The sequence below is a fragment of the Ilyonectria robusta genome (genome assembly GCF_021365365.1).
Source record: "Ilyonectria robusta strain PMI_751 chromosome Unknown BGZ61scaffold_1, whole genome shotgun sequence".
In the NCBI taxonomy this organism is placed as follows: domain Eukaryota; kingdom Fungi; phylum Ascomycota; class Sordariomycetes; order Hypocreales; family Nectriaceae; genus Ilyonectria; species Ilyonectria robusta.
In genome coordinates, this window is record NW_025764435.1 from 3746640 (window position 1) to 3771743 (window position 25104).

Below are 25104 nucleotides of genomic sequence, written 5' to 3' on the forward strand. Positions count from 1 at the left end.
TTGGTTTAATTTCCGACCACGGGTTCATTATATGGATACTTGCTTGCAATGCTTCGAAGAGTTCATACATTTATCTCATTTCGTCTTGTCCCTACATCCATCCCATCCCTCTCCACCTAACCTCCTCGACGCCCTCTGTTCCACATAATTAAAATATGAGTATCCCCATCTTGCCTTCAACGCCAAGCTGAATGGTGCACATGTATATGACCTGTATCATTCCAAAAGAAAAAAATCCCCTTGGGAAAAAAAAGAGCAACCCCCCCGCAAACGATCCTTAGCCCCGTAGTGGTACACCCTCTTCGTCGTAGCCCACCATATTCGCTCACCGCCTTCGTGTCGAAGTCCTCCGCTTCTTCACCTTGCTGGCCTTGCTCTTCGCAGCTGTAGTCTCTGCATCCACGTGGCCATTTACCTCCACTGCGACGGACGAAACCCCGTGGTCCACGTCCATCCCCAAGCCCTTCAACTCTTCATCATCCATGTCTGTCAGATCCTCACTGAGCATCCTTACGGCATCTCTTCCAGCCCAGTGCTCGCCAAGAACCGACGTCCCTCGTGGCTCGTGACCCTTGAGGTACCAGAGCACTCCTCCTTCGGTAAGAGGGTCCGCTGGGTCTAGGCCAAGGCTCCCGTTAGACTGCGGAGGTGTTGGGGGGCCGGACTGTACTGGTCGAGGCCTGGAGACATATCCATCTGTGTCCGGGGGCGTATCAGAGGATTTGATGCCATTGTGGAGCTCCACCTTGCTATCCTCTTCGTCAATGATTCCCAGGCCAGAGGTATTGACTTCGATGTTTCCACCATCTTCGTCGCCATCCTCGCCTGTATCCATTGCGTCTTCTTCCTCTGGGAGTGATCCCTTGACGGTGATCTGCAACGCCTGCGGGGCATCCACCATGATGGTATCATCGGCCTCCTCAATTGGTTCTTCGCGGTTCGGGGCAGCAGCTGGCCGTCCAGTCTCGACGCTATTGTCCACCATCGTCTCCAACTCTTTCTGGAGAGTCTCAAAGGGCTTCTGAGATATCTCTGACTCGACACGCAGAGCCGTCTCCAGATACGGCTGAACCGCTTTCAAAATGCGTTTACCCAGCTTACGGCGTTCTCGAATATCTGAAAACGTGTTCTTTGTCGGGGAAGCATCAATCGGCTCGAAGTGCGATTCAGATGGCTCGCTGGCGCTCCTAGGAGGAGTGCTAATGCCCGTGCTGATAATCTCGCAGAGATCTGCTGCAAATGAAAGCCCCGTCACGTAAAATCGAGTTTCTACGCGCTCTTGTAGCATTTCCAGTCCGTCCATGAAGACGTTCTTATCCAGCCTGTGATGGGTTAGTAATGAAACGCATTATATGCTGGAGGCGAGTTTCTTACGATATTGCTCTCTCGATTCCGGGGGAGAGTAGCTTCGCTACTGGGAAGTAGCACTCGTCGACAAAGTCTTGTTCGAGCTCACCAGCTTCCACTTTCAGCTGCTCCCGTTCGACGAGTTCATCCGAGAGGGTCTTGAGCTGTTCAAGATCTCGGATCAGGTTCTGGGCGAACTGGATGCGTCTGGCTAGTCTAGCCTTTCCGCTTGGACCCATGGCAGCGAAATCACGCCTCGTCAATTCCATAGATGAGAACGACTCCATTTGGAGCTGGAGGCGCTTCAATAGTGCAGCACCTCGCCGGGCTTCTCGCTTCAATGTCCAGTAACGGCAGGCTTCACTGAGATAGTCCTTTCGCTTGCGGAAGGGGAATCGCTGGATAGATGCCTCAACAATCTCAAACACTGCTTGAGGGATGATGGGAGCACCGGATGGCAGCTTCCAAAGGTTTTTCGGGGCCTGGCCCTTCTTCTTGTCACCACCCAGCACGGCGGAATTCTTGGCACCAGTCATTTGGGACTCATCGGGAGGATGATCCGTGATGGCGTTGCGGTGCTGTGCAGCAATGGCATTGGCCATGGCGTGGTTGTCAGCCCAGATGCGACCCCTCATGGTTCTCTTGTAGAACTTCTTTGCTGTCCTTGTGGCTTGATGAACTCCGTTCTCATGTGCATAATCAACGGGGCAGTGCCTGTCGCAGAAGGCCTTGAGAACCATGCCGCCATCCAATACGGCCAGTGCACCCTGGCTCGTCTTCATCTTGAGGAAAAGCCGAGATCTTCTGGCGCACGTCACATGGAAGGCCTGGTAACAGTTCTTGTTGCTGCACTGTATGCAAGCTCCCATTCTCTGTCGGCAGATGTAGCAAGTTAATTTCCAACGATTCTTAGGGACCTTTTCCACATCCATGACAGGTTCCATGAATGTGTGGTTGCCAAGCGACACCTCAGGAATCCACATCGCGCAGAGCAGGTGAGCCCACTTGGAAGAGTTGGTTTGCTTGAATGCGCCATCAGTGTTGGGGCAGAAGATGCAAGTCTGATACCACGAGTTAGTTGGTTCATCATTGGCATTAAACTGGGGATGCTTACCGGAACTCCACGGCCACAAAGCTGGCACTTTCGACAGAGCCACTGACCCTCGGGGATAAAGGGGACACCATAGCATTCCTGATGAACGGCCAGGTTACACCCATCGCAGAAGACGATGGCGTTGGTGTTTTCGCAGTCTCCGTCATCGCAAATAGCGCACTTCGAATCCGGCTCTTCTCCCAACTGCGGCTCACCATTAACGGCAGCAGCGGAACTGGACCGCGGACGGTGTGTTTGAGGAGGTTTTGGATTAGGCTTAGGGATCCTCTTTTCCAGAGCATGCCATTCCTTTTCGATCTTGGTCATGGTGATCTCAAATACCTCGCGGGTAATTTCTTCCAGCTCATGTTGCTTGCGCTGCATGTTGTATTGCTCGAGCCACATATCGTCCTGCTCGTCCATGTCATACTCGACACGACCAATTCGTGTGGAAGGAATGTGCTCTTCAGAATTTGCAGCTTCGGACTGATCTGCATCATCTTCAGCGTTCCCATCCGAGGCCTTGATAAGGGTCTGATCTGGACGAATGAAGTGGTCGCTCTCTTGATAACCGACATTACTCATCGCCTTGTCAACATAACGGGCCTGTCCAAATGTTTTGCTCTCAAAGAGCTCAATCCGGTTCGTCTTTCGATAGGATGGTAGTTTCAAGTCCAGTTTCTCCTTCGGCGTTTGGTTCTGTATGGGCAGGATCTTGGGGGTCTTGGGGGTTGTGGTGAAGTCTATTGGTCGGCTGCTGCTGTTATAGAAGCTAACAACATCTCTAGTCGGCCGCCGAGTGCGCCGTGATGGAGTGCCGTTGGGGTTATCTAAAGAGTTGGACTCCGCGTGACCCTGCGGGTTCGGGGTATTTCCGGTAGATGCGGGGTTGGGCTGCCTTGAAGGGGTGGAGGAGCTATTCATCGGCGTGCCCGTTGTCTGGGCAATTGGAGTGTCGGGGGCCTCCTGGGGTATGCCATCGACATCCTCGGAACGCAAGACGATGAAGGCCCCTTCAATATCAAGGTTTGGGTGGAAGTCTTCCCAGCTGCGCTCCTCGCGGGGTTTGTAATCTTCGGCCTGCTTCACCGAAGCCGCCATGGCTGCCGCAGATCCCCAGTGCATTTCTTCGAGATCGTCGTCGGTAGTGGTCGCTCGCGTTCGGGCGCTTCTCTCTCGCCGAGGCATCAGGGACGGGGAGGCTCCGTTGAGGACCTCCCGGGCGGCGTTTCGTGATCTTGAAACGGTTGATGGGCCGGCGGCACTGGGAGTATCGAGAAGATCGGATTCGATGAAACGGCCACCACCGCCGGGACCGCCTGGGATATATCGCCGCTTCTTTGGCGGCGGTTCGGATGCGACGCCAGCGGCCATCGCAGCCTGTTGTCTCGCGGCGCGCGCCGCGTTGGTTGTACCGGGGGGACGCCCACGGCGCCTAGCCGCAAGAGGTCGACGAGGAGTAGGCGATGTGGGAGCCATTGCAAAAGGGACAGATATCAATGTTTGTAGCAGATCGGGGGCTCGCTGGCGCAGGGGGGTCGGGTTGAATCACCGCGTCAGGGAGAGGTGGCGCGCGAGCTCGGTCCGGGGGTTGGCGGGGACTCCAGGCATCTGGAAGCCGGTACAGACGTTGGACGAGCTTTTTCTCGGGGCTGGCCAAGTTAGGAGTCGAACGGAAGCCTCGTTGGCGGGTGGTTGATGGATGTTGGCAGCATCAGGAGGAGGCGTGACGTCGGCCGGCGGCTCTGCGCAGGCGTGCGAAAAACAGACAACGCGTGAAGTTGGGGCGCACGGACCAGCGAACCTGGATTCGTGACAGAGTAGTCAGGGGGTTAGTCAGCTCCAGATGGGGCTAGGCCTGTTTGGGGCTACGCTCAGATGGGGATGCATCTGGCCCATCCTGCATCTGGGGGAATGGAGAATTGGCCCACGGCGATCGAATTTTCGCAAAAGGGCATGTGGTTATAGAGCCGACGTTGCTCTGTGAGATAGGGCGGCAGGGCCATTGACCAGCCCCGCATTCTCCCAATGTCGCTGGTAAACTCATTGCCGGGTTTGCCCGCAAGTCAAAACTGGTTCTCTAGAGAACAGAACCTTGGGTTGACGTTGGAACGAGTTGTCGGCTACCGCCAAAAGCCGTATGGAATATACAGCGATATAGTAGCGAATTCAGTTGCGGTCAAGTCGTCGTTCGGTCGGACGAGGGAGAACCCCGAGTTGGCAGGCATCCGACAAAGTTGAACTAGACGGCCTCCTCAATCGGCGCAACACCGAAACACCTAACTTACACCCCAGCTCCAGGTCGCGCATTAAAACAGGGCTCATATCTTTGATCGGCAGCTTTCCTGTTACTTGAGATCCAATCGACAGGCCTCTCACCTGAAATGGATCCCTCGTTGACTGTTCCCCATCTCGTCTCGCCCAATCCAATGCCCATGACAATCCCGGGGGTGGACACTGGACAACTCACACGTCCCACACCAATCAGCAGGCCGTCGCAAACCACAGCGCGCGACGCCAGAGTGCGACGCCAGAGTGCGACGCCAGGACGATCGGGGTCTCATGCAAGATGGCCAGAAGAGGGCCTCTAGATCTGGAGGCCCGGAAGGCCTAGTGTACTGTGTGGGACGATGATGCTGGCTCCCTGTCACTAGAGCCGAAGGGGCTTGCATCCGCGCCGCGCCCCGGCCGTGGAGCTGCCCGCCTTGGAGTCTTCACGAGACCCACCCGGCCAAGATGGCGCCGGCCAGGAGGCTGCTCCGTAGGCTTGTTGAAGAACTGGGAAGACTCGTGCAGATTTGACACCTGCGACATTTGGCGCTGGGGAGGTGCCTGGCCCACGTTGAGATGACCGTTCGGGCACCACTACCATACGTAAGATACCCGACATTCACAGCTACCGCTTATCCTTAAGCTGGATTAAAAATCCTATTAATCTTTAAAGCATGATTTCATTAGCTACGCCCGAAATACTTCCTTGGGCATCCCTCATAAGAAGGGCGCGCTTCCACCGCACGGCCCATTCTTTCCATCAGCTTTCAGGCGCAGACGCCGTCGTACCGAATACCTCACTCTGCTCGCACCCAAGTCTCCATCCCACCACCTTCATCATGCATCTGACACCACCCCAGCCACCGCAAATAGGATCCCAGTTCCAGACATTGACTCTGCTTACTGATTACGCTAAAATAGGCAACTCAAACCAAGGTCCCTAATTACGCCCACATGTTGCAAGGAGAGTTATCTTGCGCGAGTAAGGCAAGGTCGGGTGAGGTGACGGTGTGGTCATGCGAGCCAATACGATGGCTGACCATGTCACGTCAGCCTGCGGCTAGCGGAGCATATGCGTAACCAAAGTCATTCCTCCGAAGGTCCGGATGAAAACATCAAAGAGTCTTGGCGGATCTTAGATCGTGGGCGAGTGTGTCTTCCAGTACCAGTCGCACAACTGGCCACGGGTAATCATGGCGAATACAGGCTACACGACACTCAGGAATTCATCATTACGATCACAAGGTAGGCAGCGATAGAAACATCTGGTTCAGCAAATTCGGGACGTTCATGTATTACACTCCCCTCCACCACGCCCTCCTAAAAGCCACCAACTGCAATGCAAATTTCAACGGGAGAATTTTTTCTTCCAGACCATGCCACACGAATACCACCAGTAGAAAACAACTTCAATCAATCAATGGCCCTTTGTCCTTCGCTCCTAAACTCCGTTTCCAAATTCAACAACCAAAATGTATCAACCTTCCAAACGGCAAGGTAAGAAGGAATTGAACAAGTAGAAACATGAATGTTCCCTGAACAAGACCATGCCTCTCAGACGATATTCCTTCTTTCTTCGTGTTCCAGAGAGGCGTCTAGATATGATCTAGGATGCCAGGTCGCATAAGCAAGAGCGACGAAAAAAAAAACATGAAGGGGGTGGTCTGGGAAAGAAGTGAAGCGAAGTAACATGCGATGATGATGGTAATGCATGCCGAAAACAAAATGCAAATAACCCCCTGTCCTAAACTCCGTGTTCGCTATGCTCCGTGATATCATTCAAAAACACAAACACAAACAATCTTAAAATCCAGTAACTGTAAAACAAGTCGACGTAGTGTATCAGGCTCGACTCTCCTGAAACAAGCCAGTCGAAGAAGGATAAACGCAAATCAAGCTGCAGGATCCATTGGATCTTGCAACTGATGGGTATCATGGTATCATTCAAGGATCATCATCCTCCGAGTAAGGCTTGCAAGGTATTCGAGCGTAGTAGTTAACCGAGTGTTCGGCCACTGTGAATAGCCTGAGCAGGTGGCATGTGATGGGGAGTGTGAGCTGCCCGGAGAGCGGCTGGGGATGCGAGCCCAGACGGAGCAAAGTCTGGTGGGCCGTTAGGGGCCCAGCTCTCCTCACTCAAAACAGAGAGATAACCGTTTCCGACCTTGTCCCGCAAGGCTTCAATTTTTTGCCGGTAGATCTCTCCACTAGCATCCCAGTCCTGGGCATCGTTCGATGCATAGACTGACGAGATGTTGGGAACAACACTGGTGTCGATCCGAGGGACTTCGGGGGAGCTGGAGAAGCCACCGCTGGAGCTAGAGAAGCCACTGCTGGAGTTGGTTGACAGAACTACAGGTGGTAGTAGCTTAGTCTCGGGTTGTTGAGAGATGCGGTAGTTGCCGTCAGTGGTGATGGGGATTTTGGCGGGTTTCAGAACTGGCCTGCTAGTACGCAAATCCACGGGTGAGGGCGAGGGGAGTGTGTCGTTGGTGGCCAGGTCGACGATACGTCGCTTGGGGGTCTTGCGACGGCGAGTGGAAGTAGTGTTGGTCTCGCTCATGACTGCCTTGGGAGTTGGTCTCTCCTTACGGAGCACAGTAGGTTCCCTAGGAGTGTTGTAGACGATGGCAGGCTTGCTCACATCGACAGTTGGAACTTCAGGGGCTTTTGGCTTCACGACTGGGACGGAATCAGGAATGGGAGGGCGATCCACAAGCTGCCGCCTCTCGGCATAGCTAGGGCCGCTGCCATCAATGATCACATCCTCGGTATATCCAGAGGTCTTGCGAAAGAGGTTGAAAATGGTCACACGGTAATCCTTGTGAGTGCGAGTAAAGGGATTGCCCTCAACATAGATCTCACGGATTTCGGGGATACCGGTCAATCTCGCAAGCTCCATAGGATCAACCAGGCGGTTGTCTCGCAAGTCCAGGCGCTCCAGCGGGAACAATTTCTCAATGCCAGCAAGGCACTGCAGCCTGTTGGCCCGGAGGTTGAGCGCGGTGATGGCAGGAAGGGGGTTGCGAGTCAGAGACTGGAGAGAGTCGATCATGCAATGCGACAGGTTTAGAGCACGGAGCGCAGTGAGGGTAGCCAGGCTGTCTGGGATCTGGCTGAAGAGGTTGGAGGAGAGGTCAAGAGAGTAGAGAGTATTAGAGAGGGGGGCAAGGCTGGCTTGGGAGATCGAGTGCATCGAGTTGTCCGCCAAGCTGAGGTGTCTCAAGAAGCGCCACTTGGAAGCAGGGAGGATGCCCATGGCCAGGAGATTTCCTGAACTTCCACGGGCGTGATGGTGAGTCCATGAGTCGGAGAGGCTGGAGTTCGAACTTCCGGATCCCGACCGCCTCATGCGATGGTGGCCACGGACAGGATGAGATTGCGTCCGAGAGCTGGCAGGTCGCGAAGGCGAGTTGCTGCGAGGACGACCACCCTTCTTCGGCGAGCTGGGCAGGTCATCGACATCATCTCTTCCAAGGGATGTCCGCCTGCTGCTGTCTTCAACAGCATGCTCGTTAGGGCTCATGGAGCCGATGTGGAGCTCGCCAGAGACACGAGGGTCAGGGGAGCTGGGCGCAGAGGCTGCTCGATGTAGCTCCGGGTGACCACTTCTCCGCGGGCTGCTGCTGCCTGGCCACGCGTTCGTCGGCGATGACTGAGACTTGGACGTCCGTCGTCGTCTCTTGTCCATGTCATCCAGGACGATGTCGATCAAGATGTCGGCAGGGTCTTCGATGCCAGCGCGCTTCAGAGTGAGCGACCGCAACTGATCGGCCAAGCGATCCCAGCCGAAGAACTGTCGGAAGTCGATGCTGCTAACCTCAAGAGCCTGGAGGTTCTTGAAGGCGTAGAGAGGGACCGCCGAGTCAAATGGGAACTCTTCGTAGCCACGGATGAGGCGCGCACGCCAATCAGGCGCCAGTTTCAGACAGGGAATCTTCGTAAACGCTGAATAGAGGTACTTCATGTCTGCCTGAAGAGCAGCCTTCTGGCGCTCGGTTCGTGCGGCTGAGATGCTAGCACCAATGCCGAAGCTGGCCCACAAAGCAGACATGCCTGACATGACGCTTCGGATGCTCGATACCGAGTGTATAGAATCGATATCGGAGCCCTTGCTCCTCGATCGCTGGGTGTTGCTGAGGAAGGAGACATAGTTGGCTGATGAGGAACTGTCGTGTAGGTTCTCGAGGCGGACTTTCATGGGGCCAACGTTGATGCCCAGCTCTTCGAATCGGGAGAGGAGGTAGAAAAGGTGGTGGGGCGTAAGCGCCAACTTGGCGGACTTGACATTATGTGAGGTAAAGCTGAGGGTGCCAAGAGATAAGGCGGCAGCGAGAGAACTCGAGGTCGAGGAGGAGGTAGCGGGTCGTTCGGGGAGGGTAGTGGAGGCTTGGGTGATAGTAGCGGCGCTGGTGCTCTGCGACGACTTGTGTCGGACTTCGCGGCGCTGGAACTGGAGAGCGTTGGCCAGTGCCTTTTCGTGAGTCCGCACGAAGCCAGCGAGTTGCTATATCTGCGTTAGCAGGGAAATTGCGGGATGGATGGCGGCTTGTTGTCGCTGCATGGGAGCAGTTATACCTTTATGAATAGTTCTCCGTCTTCCGAATCCATGGTTATCGGCCGCTACGCATCGGGAGCGGGGGTGGCCCGGATGAGATGAAGTCGATATTTGGATTCCGAGGGATCGGCGGGAGTGGGAGGACGCAGAGAGTCGGGGGAGGAGCCGACAGGAGAGGTTCCGCGTTGCTAATCACGGCCGGGTGGTTTATCGAGGGAATGGAACGGCGAGAGAAGCCAAGTCTGTGTCACGGTAGGGTCAGTGGCAAGTCTTCGCCTGATGGCAGATGTTGATGCGCGGATGACTGAATAAATGAGATACATGGGCCACCCGGAGGATTTCCAAAGAACCCTCAGGGTCTGGGCGGCAAGCGCAGGACAAAAGAACAAAGACAGTGAAACCGGGAAGGACAAGGAAGTCAGGGATTTCGGACGTGTGATTGTCGCACAACTTCTTCGGTTCGCCACCTGTGAACAGTCGCAGTCGAAGTCGCAGTCGCTGCAGTCACACGCACTCGGGGATCCTTGAGGCAGCAGTCACGGTGCACGGGCGCGAACAGGCGAACAGCGGGGATGGCGACGGCGGAGGAGAGAGGATTCTGGGAACACAGGATGCCGTTGAAAAGGACGCAAAGGCATATACAGCGCAACGCGGAGAAGCGCAGAATGGCAAGGTCGCAGAGTTTGGAGTTCGGTGCACGGCGTGTGGCCGCAGGTGGAGGCCAGAAAGGAGGGGGTCGAAAAGCCGGGACAAGGCAAACGCAAAATGTGCCCGTGATGGCGAGGATGCCCAACAGCCAGCCATTTTCATCCACATGATTTTCTCGTCGCAGGCAAACAGAGCAGAAAACACAAACAGCAACAGCATTAAACATATAGAGGGTTTGGGGCAGAGATGCAAAGATGCAGGCATTTGGACAGCAGCAACAATCAAAAACGAAGGCACGCAACAACACTGTTTGAACTCACCTCGCCAGGGGGGAAGAAACACTGCGACGGCGGCAGCAATACCAAAAACCGAGAGAAGCCCAAAGCAAGAAAAAGGAAACCTTGAACGTGAAGGCGAAAGAAGTCGTCGTACACGATGCGGTGGATGGCCGAGAACCCAGGCTCCTTTCCTCGTGGCTGGTCGGGCGCCACGGCGAGATTGTCGACGATGAGGGATGGAGGAGGAAGAGAGGAACAAGGAGCAAGAAGGGTCCCAGCGGATGGTGGAGGGGCCAGGCGGCTTACTATAGTCACGGCGCCCTGGCAGGCCTGGAGCGTCGAGAGCCTTGGCTTAGCCCGGACCCGCCTGGAGCCCGCCATGGGCCATGGGCAATGGGACGGCCGTGGGATGTGCCATGGGACTGGGGGTTCTCACCCTGGGATTGAGACGCCGCTACCTGAACAGGAGTGGACTGGACGCTATTACCGCTCCCTAGGCTACGTACCCAAGGTAACCAACGCTGCGCTGCGCTGACCCCAGCCCGCTCCCCTACCTCTTCCCTCCTCCCTGAGCGAGCACGCACACCCTGGCTGGTTCCTCAGCGGTGCTGCGGGCGGTTGATTGGCGCTTGACGGCTTGATTGGGGCAGCTCAGTAGGGGGGCCATCCGTGGACCTCCCGTGGGGCTGGCGCAAAGTACCCGGTACTTGTTGACCCGCCCCGATGCCGCGACCCTCTGAGGATCCCACCTGGAGGCCCACTGGCGAGCCCACGGAGCAGCGACGAGGACCCTCTCTGTGGCCGTTCTGGGGCGCTTTGCCGCCATCAAGAGCGAGGGTCCACCCTCCAAAACGGCCAATAATGGATGCTAGACCGCCAGCTGCATTAGCACTTGCAGCTCTCTGCAGGCAGCCCGCCGCCGCAGCAGAGCACACAAGCAGCACGCAGAAACAGTCGAGGCGGCGACTTGCAAGCACACAGAACAATGGACGACCCGATTCAATGCCCTGGGCATCGTCCGTCCGCGTCCTGGGACGATGGGTCCATCGCTCCATCGTCCATCGCTTCATCGCTCCATCGAAATCCATCCCGGGTGTGACGTCTGCCACGACGGGTGGGTGCTCAGTCCTCGCACGACCCTGCGTGGGTGGAAATTTTCCCCGTTATCCGTTACCTAACCTCTGCCTATCCGTGGGCTCTTCAGTTTTGGAGTATCGCACTGTGAAAATCGATCATGACGCCCCCTGTCCCACGGCGGTCGGCCGCCAATGCGGAACGCAGCAAGACATACATGGCGGGCGACGCCGCAGAGCCCAGCCCGCCACAATTCGTGATGGGATTTGCGCCTGGTGAATAGGATTCGGGGACGCCTCACATCCCCTCCAGCTATCGAGCTGTCGGCGTCCTCATCCAGCTGAGACGGGCGGCGGAGGCTGGCAGAGGCGGTGGTCTCAAAAAAGCGAGTGCGGCGGCATGTCGTCGCCCGGGCTGGCCGCGCCAAGTCCCCCCCCCAGCTCCCACCCAGGTTGAAAAGCAAAATGACACTACGCCGCCGAGCGTTCGGAGTCTCAAGTGGAGTCACGATGGGTCCTTTGGTGGGGGCAGCTTGGCGTCGCGACCGGGACAAGGGACCAGACGCGACGAGTAGCAGGAGAGGATGCAAGTGCTGCACACGAGATTGGTGATGGGCATCTGCTGCTAGTCCTGTCCAACCAGACAACTGAGCAGCACTCTGGATGTCTGGGCTCGCTCACGAGCTGCGCGCCCTCATTTCCAACCAACATAGCATCACATCCACAAACGTCTTGCGCCTCGACGGCACTCCATCTTTTGGCGACCGCCACCCTTGGTCGGTGCGTGAGATTCTAGGAGATTTGAGTGTCTACGGTTCGCTTAAGGGCCCATGCCGTGTCTCACCGACCTGGACGAGGGGGAAGCTTGGATAAACAACCAGGACAAGGCCCCGTATGTTGTCTCTCTATTGTTGTTTGTTTACTGTGTCGGACCAAAAAAATACGCCGTCGTCCACCAGGACACGGAGATGGCGTCTTTCCACAGCATCCCAAATTTCGATGCTACCGCTGCTAGGGCCGGCGCCTCCGCCAGACTACTACAGCAATAAGCGTAATACAACCCCGAATATAATGATAAGGGGTCCTCACGCGAAACGGCGGACGTTGGCGCGAATATTTGGAGGGGGCAGATGGCGATGCCTCAGATCGACGATTGACGATGAGCTGGTCTCTGCACCTTGCGTCAGCTCCAAGACTCCAAGAGTCATGCAATTCTGATCGCCGCCCTGCCGTCTCGTCTCGCACTGCCTCCCAAACATTGGATCCCAGGTGCCTGGCCCGAGACAATACTATCTCGCCGCCTATCACCGTCTCGCTGCTGTTCATGCCGTGTGCATGAAATCTCATTTCCAGCGAGCCGTGCTGCACGGGACAGAGGCGTGGTGGTGTTGGTTGCACTCTGTACTGGGAGCCATGGCACTTTGCCTGCCCTGAGATCACTACAACCGTCCACTGCAGAGTGCAGACACCTTCTGTCACATCCAGCCCACCCAGCCCGGGATTCAACAACACCACCTCCTCCCGAATTATGCCTTCACACACACCGTCGCACACACTCTCTGACAAACACTCGCACACCGCATCCATTCCATCCACTATGCCTGGATCATCCACCCTCAGCGTGCCGTTTCGGTATGCCAGACCCCATCATAGTTCAAGACATGTCGTCACGCAACACCAAAAATCACTACCACGAGACCGAAACGTCCGGATTGCCCACCAAAACCCACAGCCCAGCGTCTCGCACCACCCGGCCACCCGGGGCTCCTGCATTCCCGTCGTTTGTTTGCCCTCGCCCCTCGCCCCTCGTCTCCGCGAATCTCACCCGCACGCTCACTCTGAGACTTCTGTCGCCTTTTGCCGCATCGCATCCTGCACCTGCGCCTGCGCCTGCTGCATCTGGGGGCGTAGCGCGGAGCCTCTGCCATTTGCTGCTCTTCAGCGCGCCAACAGCAGTTATGTCATATCTCCACTCAGCCCGCGTGGCGTCGACGTTTGATTGGGGGTAGCATGTCATCTTGCGTTCAAGGGCCCTGGTCCCTGGTCATAGTTCCAGCATGTACCCTCGACTTGCAGCGTAAAATCCACCAGTATCGCTCAAGGGTCCATGCCATCCCGCCCGAACCACCATCAAATGTTCCTTGGAGGCTATGATTTTCAGCAGACTGCAGACCGCAGACCGCAAAGCAGATCGCGGGTGCCAAGCCAAGCGACGTCGCGCTTCTGTCGTCACACTGCAACGATAGCCTTTGGGAATTGCCCATTTTCGTGTCCTTCGACTCATTTTTATGGCGCGCATTGTGTCATGGGATGAACTAACATTTCACCGTCTGCTTCCGCTACTCTCCGCATGGAAATCTGTCTGCGTGAAGTCGTCACGAGAATCCTCATGCTCACACTTAGCGGCGTTGTGGTGTTGTGTCCCGCCAAGGTCGGCCAAAGAGGCTAGAATGGGCAAGCCGACCACACAAGGTTGTCTGTCATCCCACACTCTCTAGCCTGCCTGCCCAGACCTCAAAGCGAGGCATGGCCCTCAGCGGCCACTCAGAATATTGATCGTCTCGATACTAGCTCCCTTCCCTCATCTGTGTTCCGTAAGCCTCCCTTGTCCTCGGTAACTTGATATTTCGCGTCGCAAATGTCTCTTCGCCTTCTCAGGGGCAATTTTCCGCAAAGGCCGACTATCAATCATCATCGGCAGTTTCTAGGAAAGACATGTCTCCCCCTTTCGAGCCGCGAGGATTGTTCCATGCCGATAGCCACAGCTGACACTGTGTCTTACTTTCCTCTGCATCCGAGAGACAGCATCTAGACCCCGGGTGGTTCGGCGCCGACATCAGCCCTGTTCCACTTTGTCTTGTCGGTTGCCGTATTGGGTAACTGAGTTTCTTGATGTCTGAGAACTTTCCTGTGAACTACTGCACGAGGAATCTCGCTGCGAGCTTTGTCACAAGCATGGCTCAATCCATGCTCGCCTAGGTATCTTGCAATGCGGTGTATTCAGGTGTCTTCAGGTATCTTCAGCCGAGTGTAGAGGATGCGACACCGCCGAAGACGGCGCACATGGCCTGTCGATGAAATTGCATCCCCCAAAAAATGGTGCAGCGACTGAGAGTACTCCGTACGACAGGCGATAGGCGCCTCCACGAAATGGGGCATCTTAGTTTGGACTCCCACGGCAGCAGGGTAGAAGGTGACCAGGGTCCAGCCAGGGTTTGTCGCAATCGCGCACTGGCCACAATCTGACGCTGGGATCGTCTCTGGGCTCCGGTCTGATGAGCCTCGCTCAACTGATAAGCTGGTCATCCGGTACTCGCGCCTCAAATCAGTCTGGGGAAGAGGATTGTCGTCAACGTAGCGGAGGCCCGCCCGGTTCTAAATTCCTCGGATCATACACCACACTGCGCCAAACTAAAAAGAAGGGTCCACCACCACGGACTGGTGGAGCTCACGTCACATCTACAGTAAGAGCGAGAGTGGCGAACTCCAATGTGCTCCGCGATATATAGGTCCATCGCGGCCTTTCGACGGGAGGTCGGACGAGTCGGTCCAATGACGACCGTGGTGTCGCTGAATGTCAAACTAGATAACCCCCGAAAGAACCCCGGGGCGCTCACGGACGGCCATCATCTGGCTCGGGTGCGGTTGATCAGTTGCGCTACACGGCACGCACCCAATCTAGATGTTGGCGGTCGGAGCATGTTGGAGGGTGGGATGTGGGATGGTCCGCCCACCTCGACGAATCGTCTTCATTCCCTGGCCACCAAGTGCGATGGGTGGTCGAGTCGGCTGAGCCTCCTTTGAACTCCCCAAGTCAGTCCAACCCCGCGCTACTGGCGGTTGTTCTAGAAATCAAGACGACCATGGCCAACCACGGGCCCCAGGTGCTTCGATGCCAGATTGCACAGGAGGAGCACATGACGGAGAAGACACATTCCTCACCCGGCCACGGGAACTGGCAGTGACTGTGTGGCAATGCCGGAGCACATACTTGAGAGTTGGCTCCCTGAATTGAAGGCGCTCACGGTGATTCGCCAGGTTCGCCGCTCACCGCTGCTCTCCCGCGGCCATGATGGGCGGCTTGTTCTAAACACGGCTGGGAGGATGCGCGGGCAGAACACCACACAGAGCACACAGATAGGGTATACCACACCTCCAAGGCGTTAGCGGATGGCGCGATGCAGCTGGCGTCGCTTCTGATTCACCCGCAAGCAACGCACTCTCGCACGGCGGGCATAATGGCCTGCATCTGGACGCCTCAACCGCAACTCGGCCCTCGTCTCATCTGCGGCGTCGGCCAACGACCGACGCCGTGCAAGAGGGACACACCAGACGCCGGACACCGGACCTCAGACACCAGACACCCAGAATAGGAGGGTGGGAATGGAGGGGGAGCAGGGGTGCCGTCGTGGATTTCTCCCCCCAAAACTTTACCCCTCGATCTGGTGGGGAATTGTCCAATCTCCATCAACGACAGGCCACTTCTACATCGCAGGGTCGCGGTGAGTGGGATGATGCTACTTCTCCCGAGAAGCCATCTACGCCATTCGTCGGAATGCCAAAGGCGGCCGAGACGGAATTCAGAGGAATCCGTCCACGGCACCCGTCGCGCACTAGGGAGCGGCCGAAGAATTGAAGCGAGTGAGCAGATGTTCCGATCCAGGTGGTCCAAGTCTGCTTCCAAGCCACCCCGCTGATGCGGCTGCACATCTGCAGAAGTATCCTGACTCTGTTTCCCAGTCATGCCCCCTGCTTCTTTGCCTGCCTGCCTGCGTGGGCCATGTTTCACCAGCGCCCGTCGAATAGCGATGGATGGTTTCTAGATGCCAATGCGGTTCTTGGTCGGATTCCATTGTGCGTAATAAAGTACACGAATACGTACTTACAGCCTCCACACGTCAATGCGATTCTGGGACCCTGCGCCGACCGATGACCTACATAGCCTCATGTGCGTGTAAGTGGGCAGAGGCTCACGGCCACCCGGCTGCTGGTCATACAGACGGTTACTATACCCAGTTCTGATAGCGGGTAACATGACCACGATCCGAGTCGATGTTCACGATGCATCGAGGACTCGGTATGGTAGCAGACGAATACACACACCTTCCTTACCTGATACTGCTTTGGTACGCAGACTGTCGCATTCCGCACACTACTGCGGCCATTGTGGCTCCTCCGCCTGGAGGACTGCATTGATTCTGGCTGTCGTCACCACGGTTCCCTGCCGATGGAATACCATTTGCGATATTCGCTCAGTATCGCTTTCTTCGTCAAAATCCGTAGCCTCGAGTTCTGAATATGGCGTTGATCTTCATTCATCCCAACTTCCAAGGCACTCAATGCAAGACCAGAGGTTTCCACTGCGCTAACCGCCAGACCCATCGCCTTTTGTGGGACAAATGGATCTCACCGCAAACGCACACCAACCTCGCTCGCATACTTTAACCCCGACCATGTAAGCATCGCAGAGCCACCATGACGTCGGGAGTCCACAGGAGCTTTCGCTGGGCATGGATTGAGGGGCCCCAACGAAAATTCGCGATGGCCCAACTTCAGCATCAAATTAATGAGGTTGTATATTGCAATTTGTGGACGTGCAACGTCTCTGTGCGCCGCTCTTTAGGACTGGACCCTGAAGCAGGGGTCGCACAGCCGTGCAGCTAGCTGCCGGATTGTCTCTCGTTCCTTGCACAGTTGCAGCGAGCGACGCGAGGCGACGCACGGTAAATGAGTTTGCTCACGCCTGGCGCGTCCATGGCATGATGTTGGCACAACCTCTGGCGACTTTCTCCGACCAGCCGAGCTTGCTCACAGGAGCCTACACACTAGCCTCACCAGTGGAACCCAGCCGTAGTTGCAGTTTACAACGGGCCAAGTGTCGCTAGGCCTGTGCCGTCCTTGTCCTTGTCAAGGATAGCCTCGCCTGTGAAGAAGTGCAAGTGAGGCTGACTGACCGCTAAACGACAAGACTGGATATCGACGACGTTGGTTTGGAGGGGTAACTACCGCAAAAATAATCCCCGCTCTTCGGGATTCGATTCGCCGTGCCGTTGGCCTCTGCGTCTTGATGGTTGGATGCCGTGCAAGCTTGGACTTGGAAACTGTTAGCCCCTGGGCTTCCAAGGTCCTGAAGATTTTTACCATCCGCCCATTGGCGGCCATGCATGTCGCAGGATGGATCAATGGAGACTGAACAGATGCGGCCAGCCTATTCCAATGCAGCTGCGTGCTGATCCGCGAGACGCAGCGCCTACGTATGTACGATCCCATCAGGCGTACGTACATGGAGCAGATTCCTGCCAGCCACTGGCGCGAGAGGCGTTTCAGCTCGAATGTCACTACCGGCAATATCTTGACGTTGACAGCCGCTCCGGCGCCCGGGTGGCTTTGCGACATCTGGCCATTGCCGACGTGGGCTGATGATGGGTGACCAGAATGCCATGTAAGTCAGCACGTCAATCTTCATGCGGCTCCTGGAGGTCACGAGGGCTCTCCAAATTGAACAAGTGCCGCAGCGATATGGATCGAGCTCCCATTGACTGCCTAGCGAGCTCAAACTAGAGGGGAGCTGGTATCGTGTACTTGCGGTACCCCTTCCCGGCGTGAACTATTTCGAGGCTCTTGGCTTACTTGGTGGAGATGACGATCGTACGTGTCCTCAGTCCCCGCTGGTTTCTTCCTTGAGGTTTCCCCTCGATCCTGGCGGTGTAAATTGAGTGATTTGCTGTGCATTGCGTCGGATCGTGCCGTTTCCACTTGCTGTTGCCGTCATCGATATGACGATGTCGCGTGCGGAGTAATCGAGCGATTGCATCACAAGGTGAGAAAAATTCTTACTCAGTTAGCAACTCTCTCACAAGGAGTGAAGCAACACAGATTCCCACGTTGTCCAACAGAGCCCCCATCTCGAAACAGCGAGAGATTATGTCGATTATTCTTTTCTTTTTCGTGTTTGAGGCTTGGGGGGAAATGTCTATGTTCGTACATAATTTCTTACACGGGCTTTGCAAGCTACAGGGTAGTGTCACGCTACTAACACCCACCCTGCTGCTCATGCTCGGGGTATCGCATCTTCCCTTGGCAGATAAGAGAAACAGCCATATACAATGCTGTCTACTGTCAAAGACCTTTTACTGACCGTGTCGTCTCTTTCTCACGGTTGGATATCCACCAGCTTCTCCAGGGTGCGGAACCCATCGTGCGCAAATCCCTTAGTTACATCCACCTTATAGTGCTTGCCGTCCACCTTGATGACCCCGTAGCCCATGTCTGTCCACGCTGATTTGATGCCATTGAACATGCCCAAGAACCCGCGGCCGACCTGGCGGAACGGCACCGTTAATAGGTGCTCCATGTCGAACTTGCGCAGCGCCTTGCGCTTGGCCTCCTCGGCGCGCTTGATCTCCAGGCGCTTCAGCTCGGGGACAAACTCTTCGGGCAGAGAGAAACGAGACGCGAGTGTCACCTTGTCGAGTGTCGTAGTGATCACCTTGGGCTCGAGCAGCGGCACCATACGCTTAACGGTGACTTCCATGTGGAGCGGCGCAGGGCCGGCCGAGAAAGCGCTGCCGGCGGCGGTGGGGGCTAGTTTTGCGGCCTGCGCGGGAAGCACGCGGATTCTGCTGACGATGTTGGGCGTCTTGGTGATGAGGTACATGCCCATGGAGCCGAGGAGGAGGTAGGCTGCGCCGAAGACGTAGCCGACCCATTTGGGCACGCCCTCTGGCTGTGTCATGGCGGTCGGCGCGGTGAGGGCGGTCCACGAGAGGATGGTGATGCCGCTACTCCAGCAACCGAAATAGAACCAGAAGTGTGAGGGCCCTTCGTATAGTATCGTCGGACTGGACTTGGTTGCAAGGTTCTTCATGAAGGCATATCGGCTCAGGCCAACCGAGGCGGCGACGTTCTGCGCGGCATGTCTTGGCGGGGCCGGTGCCCGGGTCGCTTTGAGAGTGGGTTCGGCGGCTCGGAGGCGGAGGGAGGTGGTGAAGAAGCGGGAGCGGGAGGCGGCGAATTCGGTGCGGGCGGCGAAGGGCCGGATGCCGGGGAGGCAGAAACCCCGGACGAAGCCAGCCATGGCGTGACGGAGAGTCGTTTTCCGAGGGGCGGGTTGGAAGAGAGGTCGAATATAAGATCGTCAGAGCTGGGGCACGCTCAATTGGGGGCGGGATGTCATGAGGGTGCAGCCATTGAAGGCGGCCGTGGTGGTCTGCTGTTGCAATTTGAAGCTATTCAAAAATCCATGATCCAACGGTCCCAGGATTTCGGCGCGCACGGACCGGTGCAGGGGCGTGGCAGAGCGCGCCAGGCCGGGGGTTGTGGGATTGGCGTGGCGGTCGGTTTCCGGCGAAATGTCGTCCGAGAGAAACCAGTGACAAAATACAGTGGGACAGTTGAGATATTAATGGGATGGACGTTGAACAAGGGCATCATAAACACGAATTCATTGCAGTCTAGATGGAAAATCAAGAAAACCATACCGGCTGGAAACCATATCTATACGTGAATACTCTATTCAACAACTATTGCCGCTATATTTAGCTATTACGAAGCTGTAAAGCAGTGCATCCTCTGTTCTGTCGGGCTCCTATACAATGGATGTCCCGCCAAAAAAAACACCGCCTGGCCCGTGCGCGCCCACCCAGCATCGGCGCCATCCCAACAGCTTCAGCGAAAGCAGCTCAATAAATCCATCCTTCGACAATCCCTCACCGCGGCCGTCGCCTCCTCCGTGCATCCCCTCCGAACCCTAGCCCTCGCCAATCCTCCGCGCTCAATTGAGCTCCCCAATGGCGTCCTTTGCGGCAGCATGCCGAGCGTCTGCCCGCCTTTCCAGCACCCGGGTTGTCGCTCGTAGTACGTCCTCTCCTGCGTCCTCCCGTCTTCCCAATATGCCGCTCGCGGAGGGAACAAGAAGCGTAGACTAACACCGCTCGCCACCGAATGTAGACTTCACCACATCTTCGCGATGCCTCGCCGCCCAGAACTTCACGATGCCGGCCCTCTCGCCAACCATGACCGAGGGGAATATCGCCAGCTGGAAGGTTAAGGATGGGGAGACTTTCAGCGCCGGCGACGTGCTGCTGGAGATTGAGACCGACAAGGCTACCATGGATGTCGAGGCCCAGGACGACGGTGTCATGGTCAAGATCATGACCCAGGATGGTAGCAAGGCCGTGCAGGTCGGCTCCCGCATCGCCGTCATCGCCGAAGCTGGCGACGACGTCAACAGCGTCGAGATTCCCGCCGCCCCCGTCGGGGCTCCCAAGGAGACCCCCGCCGCACCCTCCGCCAGCGAGTCGAAGCCTACCGAGACCAAGACCGCCCCCAAGCCCGTGGCCAACGGTACCTACGAGCACAACTACCCTCTGCTGCCCTCGGTCGGACACCTGATCAAGGAGAAGGGCATCAGCAAGGACGACGTCACCAAGATCAAGGGCACCGGTCCCAACGGCCGCCTACTCAAGGGCGACGTTCTGGCGTATCTGGGATCTATCAACGCCGAGACCCCCGCCGCCATCGAGACCCGTTTCAACGCCCTCTCCCACCTCGACCTCAGCAATATCAAGATCGCCGAGAAGAAGGCTCCCGCCCCCAAGGAGACCCCCAAGGAGGCTGCCCCTGCCCCCAAGGCCCCTGTTATCGAGAACCTCGAGGTTTCCGTTCCCGTCTCGCTCGCCAAGGTCGTCGAGGTCCAGAAGAAGATCCAGGACAAGCTCGGCGTCTTTCTGCCCATCTCCACCTTCGTAGGCCGTGCCGCTGAGGTGGCCAACGATGACCTCCCCCAGGCCCCTCGCGCCCCGACCGCCAACGAGCTGTTCGACCAGGTCCTCGGCCTCGACAAGGTCAAGGCTGCTAAGGGCTCCCGCGGCGTCTACCTGCCTCAGATCTCCGCCATCCCCCCCGCCTCCCTGCTCGCCCCCCGATCTGCGCCTCAGAAGGCCGACATCATCGATATCCTTGCTGCCTCCAGCAAGAAGTCTGCACCGCAACCCGCTGGTATCCGCACCGTCCCCGGCTTATCGAGCGGCGCCAACGTCTTCTCCCTGGTGGTTCCCAAGGCTGAGGAAGAGCGTGCTCAGATCTTCCTTGAGCGCTGCAAGGTGATTCTGGAAGGGGAGCCTGGACGGCTGGTGCTGTGAGCCGGAGATTTCTCGATTCCCTGTAATTATATCATACGCCTATAGACATTGATGCGGTAATTGGACGTCTTTATTCCTACCAAGATCTTGCCCTGGAGGCCCCGGGTATGTTGGGTGTATAGGGAAATTATATATCTCATTACTCGTCCCCATAGCGCTTGGATGAATAATACAACTTACAAAAATGATTTACTGGTCTATTCGTAATTTATTCTATTTCGTGACTGCTTATGTACCTCACAGCCTTCGAAGCTCCTTGATGGACCCGTCGGACCTACCAGCTCTCACATATACATATCCAACGCTGGAAGGCTGAGATGACATCCCCCAGCCTTAATTTACTTGGGTCTATCAGGTGTAAAATGGTCAGACCACACGCCAAATGACGCCGAGTAACTTTTTGTGGTATCGCAAACATGATCTTGTCAATGGTACCAGCACCAGTTATTCCATCGTCTTCAGAGTACCAAACGAATTGGACCTTCGTTCTGATGGGGGTTATCAACTCACCTTGAATATATGATTACCTGAGCCTGACCAATATCCGTATCTGCAGCCCGGCCACTCCGAGCGAGCCTCATTCCGCATTCTGTGCCCCTCTTAGGTATCATGCGCTTCCTTTCAGACGCCTCTTTCTCAGCCCAACTCACCAGCGTCGTACCGCAATCACAAAATATCATCATATCCAAGCCTCGATCTGCGTAGGACCGGTCTGCGATGTGAATCGAAGGTCTTTCAGGCAGCAATAGCCACAGCCTCGAGTGCTCGGATGACGGCAGCTGCTTCTTGCCCCTGCATTGGAAATTGAAACGTCGGTCTATTGAAGATGGTCGGTGGCGTAAACTCGATCACTGTGGTTCTGCATATATCCGCCGGGAAGCTGTGCATGGGGACTGGAGGCGACGAAGTAGGCAATCCGTCGCAAGCCTCACTTTTGACCGAGAATGTAACACAAGCGCTGACACGGGCGATACTTGATACACGTTCAGGCTTCCCAGGTGTACGGCTAACAAAAGATTCAGATATTTCCACAATCGGGTTACCGAAGCTGTATGGGTGTTGTCGTTGAGAAAAATGATGCAAGATTGAACCTCTCACCTGACCATAGCGAGATGATTGTGCGTGATTGCCTGCTTCAGAGGGGACTTCAAATATCAGTATCACTTTTGATGACGAGTCAAGTTATCGATGTTTCCTGGAGCATTAAAATATCGACTGAGACTGGTAAGCAAATTGTCTGTGTACCTGCATTGTCCCGATCGACGGCTTCTCCTAACATAGTATCCCGGGCAATTGCGTTGCTGTATATAGATGGAGCCAATTGATGTGGACGACTCTGGGAAACCAGCCATCGCCGATGTGGGAACTGAGTGGCGTGGGCTGCATGAGGCCCTCACCGGGGGATGACATGCTTGATGAGTGGCGTGGTGCCACAGGTATCGTCAACGGCCGCTAGTATGCGTGCAACATAGAAGATTGCAAAAGGCTCGTATTAGGCTGTGAATCAAAATAGATGAATATCGGCATGAAGTGTCTTGACACTTGGGCGTTTGCGTGGCGTGGACAGGGTGAAGCCGTTATATCGGTATCGGTGAGGCAGTGCTCCCACGCGCCTGCAACGTTACTAATTCCAACCAGTCGGATGGCCCCCGGATTGAGAGGGCAAAATGATGTGTCAAGTCGCATCCCAGGTCTGTTTTGGTTGGATTAGAACTTCAGCCAGTGAAGCTTTTCATGCCAGGTTGTTTGTTCGGCAATCCCCTGACAAGAAGTTTCGGGTTGCTTTTGCAATGCTGGGCGGAGTAACTCAACTGGCATCCCGCTCTGCACTTGTTGCGAAGTCATTACCAAAAATGGAGATTCCCAAATCCCATCACTGCTGGCGTTGCACATTTGGTATGGCCTAATGGTTGGCGCCTGGTGGGCTCGGTGAAACAGCTCTCCCCCGACCAACAAGCTACGAGAGTAGGGGTCATGTTGGGTGGCCTCTCTCCCTAGCGGGCTTTACCTCACCCCCTCAACTTCTCCCACCCCCCGATACAAGGGACGAGCCATGAGATGAGAGAGTCCAGGATCCGAGAACTGAAGATGTCGGATGAGGCACCGTTGCTCGGGAGATTGGATCTGACTGGGTGTTCGCCAATGAAACTGTAGGCATACTACGGGACGGTGGGCAGTAAGTTGAAATGTTGTTTGAGATTCGCCAAGACAATTCGATAGACACCTTACTCAGATCAGTGCTTCGTACATGAGGGCACTTGTCACGTGTGTTTAGTTGCTGCGAGGCCAGAGCCAACTCATCGTGGACGTGTGGAACCGCGCACCTGAAGGACATTAGCAGTGTTGGGAGGGCTGCAAAGGCATACCCGTGTAGGTTAGCGTCGCATCTTAGATGGCTTGCAGCTACAGCAGGGTCGGATGTTTTATAGTGATCTAGTAAGGTGGTGGCGCATCCTACGAAACGGGGGGCGTAAGCCCAAGAACCTGGCGAATGGAAGGCCTGGCAAGGAGATGGAGCTGGGGAGACGGAGCTGGGGAGAAGTTGCTACCTCTCACCTAGAGAACGGTTCCTATTCATGCCCCTGATTGTCAAGACTCCGATCGCTTTGAGACATACCGGGGCTGGGCGTGGGCCGCTGCGACGTGGAAGGCAGAATTGAGAGTGTTGGATCTGGAATGCCCTTGAGCGTAACCGCTTGCGAACTAGTGGTTTGATTTCCAGTGCAATGGGTAGCATTGCAATTCGTGGGATGGTACGAAGTATTATTCTTAGTTTGGCCCTCTTCCTTGGGATGAAGCAGAGTCCAGCTGCAGTGGGGGTGAGGCCACCGTCGTTGAGATGATTTCGTGCCTGCCCTTTTGCTACAGCTTACGGCTTTCCGGGAAGGGACGGCTTGGTATCTCTTCCCACGGTGTGTATTTATGATAGAATAAGGTATCCATACTTTGACTTAGGCTTAAATTTTTGGAGGCGGCCAGCACTTCTGGTCCCCCACCTGAACACTTACAACGTGCAGCCAACACCACCAACACCACCAACACGGCCAACAACACCAAACACCACCACGCGGCACTCGGCTTGAGACCTGACCGGGGACGGCCCCGCCGAGACTACATCGGATACGGGGGACCCTGCTCCGTTGTCTTAGATGGCACTATCCGAACTTGGGATCTCCGGTGCAGTCTGCAGGCCATCCGACAGGGTGTACCTCATTCCAGGGGATCACCGCATTTATGATTGATCCCCCATCAAGCAGAACGCCAGCTACAGGCCCAAGGTACATAGACAGCCGGCAAACCAAACCTGTCGGGCTTCATGGACGTAAGGGAGTCCATATAATATCCCGGCTGGTGGTCGGTATTCGTCTCAGTCACCATGGCCCACCCCCCGCCATGTTAAGCCAGGATACGCCACAGGCATCTAGGCGGAATACTCCGAGTAGATATGTTACCATCGACTTGCCTTCATCATGCACCATTTACCGGTCGTCTGGTACGGCCTCTAGTTGGGCCGCCAGCTTGGCTGTTGGTGGACCAGGTGGATAGAAAGGGCTTCCTTGTCCTCCCTCGCTGAAATCCCCCTCTTCTATCCATCCAGTCTGGTCTCGATTTACCTCATTAATAGGACGGCCCGCGTCTAAATCCTCCGTCATTGCCACCCCAGGCCTCATCCGCACCGAGGAGCTCGTTCCCG

General features: G+C 56.0%; 8 protein-coding genes across 8 annotated transcripts; 2 read left to right on the forward strand and 6 right to left on the reverse strand.

Moving 5' to 3' along the window:
• Positions 1–17: 17 nt before the first annotated feature.
• Positions 18–4411, reverse strand: BGZ61DRAFT_378793 (PHD-zinc-finger like domain-containing protein). The gene is made up of 3 exons (XM_046242597.1): positions 2462–4411; positions 1375–2408; positions 18–1322 (listed from the first exon to the last, which is right to left on the reverse strand). Exons 1-3 carry the CDS (start codon positions 3917–3919, stop codon positions 326–328), a joined length of 3489 nt encoding a protein of 1162 aa, XP_046112744.1. The 5' UTR covers positions 3920–4411; the 3' UTR covers positions 18–325.
• Positions 4412–6707: 2296 nt separating this feature from the next.
• BGZ61DRAFT_337301 (uncharacterized protein) lies at positions 6708–9322 on the reverse strand (the record flags this gene model as incomplete). The annotated part of the gene is made up of 2 exons (XM_046239037.1): positions 6708–9218; positions 9290–9322. The coding sequence occupies 2 exons, from the start codon at positions 9320–9322 to the stop codon at positions 6708–6710; spliced, it is 2544 nt and encodes an 847-aa protein (XP_046112745.1).
• A 182-nt stretch (positions 9323–9504) lies between these two features.
• BGZ61DRAFT_25664 (uncharacterized protein) lies at positions 9505–10247 on the reverse strand. Its single transcript, XM_046238377.1, has one exon. It carries the CDS (start codon positions 10141–10143, stop codon positions 9688–9690), a length of 456 nt encoding a protein of 151 aa, XP_046112746.1. The 5' UTR covers positions 10144–10247; the 3' UTR covers positions 9505–9687.
• Positions 10248–11995: 1748 nt separating this feature from the next.
• Positions 11996–13083, reverse strand: BGZ61DRAFT_25683 (uncharacterized protein). The gene has a single exon (XM_046238378.1). The coding sequence runs from the start codon at positions 12853–12855 to the stop codon at positions 12280–12282; it is 576 nt and encodes a 191-aa protein (XP_046112747.1). The 5' UTR covers positions 12856–13083; the 3' UTR covers positions 11996–12279.
• Positions 13084–14543: 1460 nt separating this feature from the next.
• On the forward strand, positions 14544–16157 carry BGZ61DRAFT_544178 (uncharacterized protein; the record flags this gene model as incomplete). Its single annotated transcript, XM_046255266.1, has 4 exons — positions 14544–14732; positions 14778–14802; positions 14869–15081; positions 15429–16157. The coding sequence occupies 4 exons, from the start codon at positions 14544–14546 to the stop codon at positions 15902–15904; spliced, it is 903 nt and encodes a 300-aa protein (XP_046112748.1). The 3' UTR covers positions 15905–16157.
• Positions 16158–18421: 2264 nt separating this feature from the next.
• On the reverse strand, positions 18422–19345 carry BGZ61DRAFT_526001 (uncharacterized protein; the record flags this gene model as incomplete). The annotated part of the gene is made up of 1 exon (XM_046252868.1): positions 18422–19345. One exon carries the CDS (start codon positions 19343–19345, stop codon positions 18422–18424), a length of 924 nt encoding a protein of 307 aa, XP_046112749.1.
• Positions 19346–20057: 712 nt separating this feature from the next.
• BGZ61DRAFT_471338 (uncharacterized protein) lies at positions 20058–21410 on the forward strand (the record flags this gene model as incomplete). The annotated part of the gene is made up of 2 exons (XM_046248196.1): positions 20058–20124; positions 20218–21410. 2 exons carry the CDS (start codon positions 20058–20060, stop codon positions 21408–21410), a joined length of 1260 nt encoding a protein of 419 aa, XP_046112750.1.
• A 281-nt stretch (positions 21411–21691) lies between these two features.
• On the reverse strand, positions 21692–22919 carry BGZ61DRAFT_25726 (uncharacterized protein). Its single transcript, XM_046238379.1, has 3 exons — positions 22660–22919; positions 21921–22555; positions 21692–21758 (listed from the first exon to the last, which is right to left on the reverse strand). Exons 1-2 carry the CDS (start codon positions 22760–22762, stop codon positions 22146–22148), a joined length of 513 nt encoding a protein of 170 aa, XP_046112751.1. The 5' UTR covers positions 22763–22919; the 3' UTR covers positions 21692–21758; positions 21921–22145.
• Positions 22920–25104: the final 2185 nt, after the last annotated feature.

Excerpts from the sequence above, each read along its gene's own strand:
- BGZ61DRAFT_378793 (XM_046242597.1), bottom strand. The coding sequence starts at position 3,919 with ATGGCTCCCACATCGCCTACTCCTCGTCGACCTCTTGCGGCTAGGCGC. Across the intron at positions 2,409-2,461 it reads TTTGTGGCCGTGGAGTTCCG|ACTTGCATCTTCTGCCCCAA; the intron begins GTAAGCATCCCC and ends TCGTGGTATCAG. Across the intron at positions 1,323-1,374 it reads GGAATCGAGAGAGCAATATC|GCTGGATAAGAACGTCTTCA; the intron begins GTAAGAAACTCG and ends AACCCATCACAG.
- BGZ61DRAFT_25664 (XM_046238377.1), bottom strand. The coding sequence starts at position 10,143 with ATGTTTAATGCTGTTGCTGTTTGTGTTTTCTGCTCTGTTTGCCTGCGA.
- BGZ61DRAFT_25683 (XM_046238378.1), bottom strand. The coding sequence starts at position 12,855 with ATGGATGCGGTGTGCGAGTGTTTGTCAGAGAGTGTGTGCGACGGTGTG.
- BGZ61DRAFT_25726 (XM_046238379.1), bottom strand. The coding sequence starts at position 22,762 with ATGGCTGGTTTCCCAGAGTCGTCCACATCAATTGGCTCCATCTATATA. Across the intron at positions 22,556-22,659 it reads AAGCCGTCGATCGGGACAAT|TCCCCTCTGAAGCAGGCAAT; the intron begins GCAGGTACACAG and ends TGATATTTGAAG.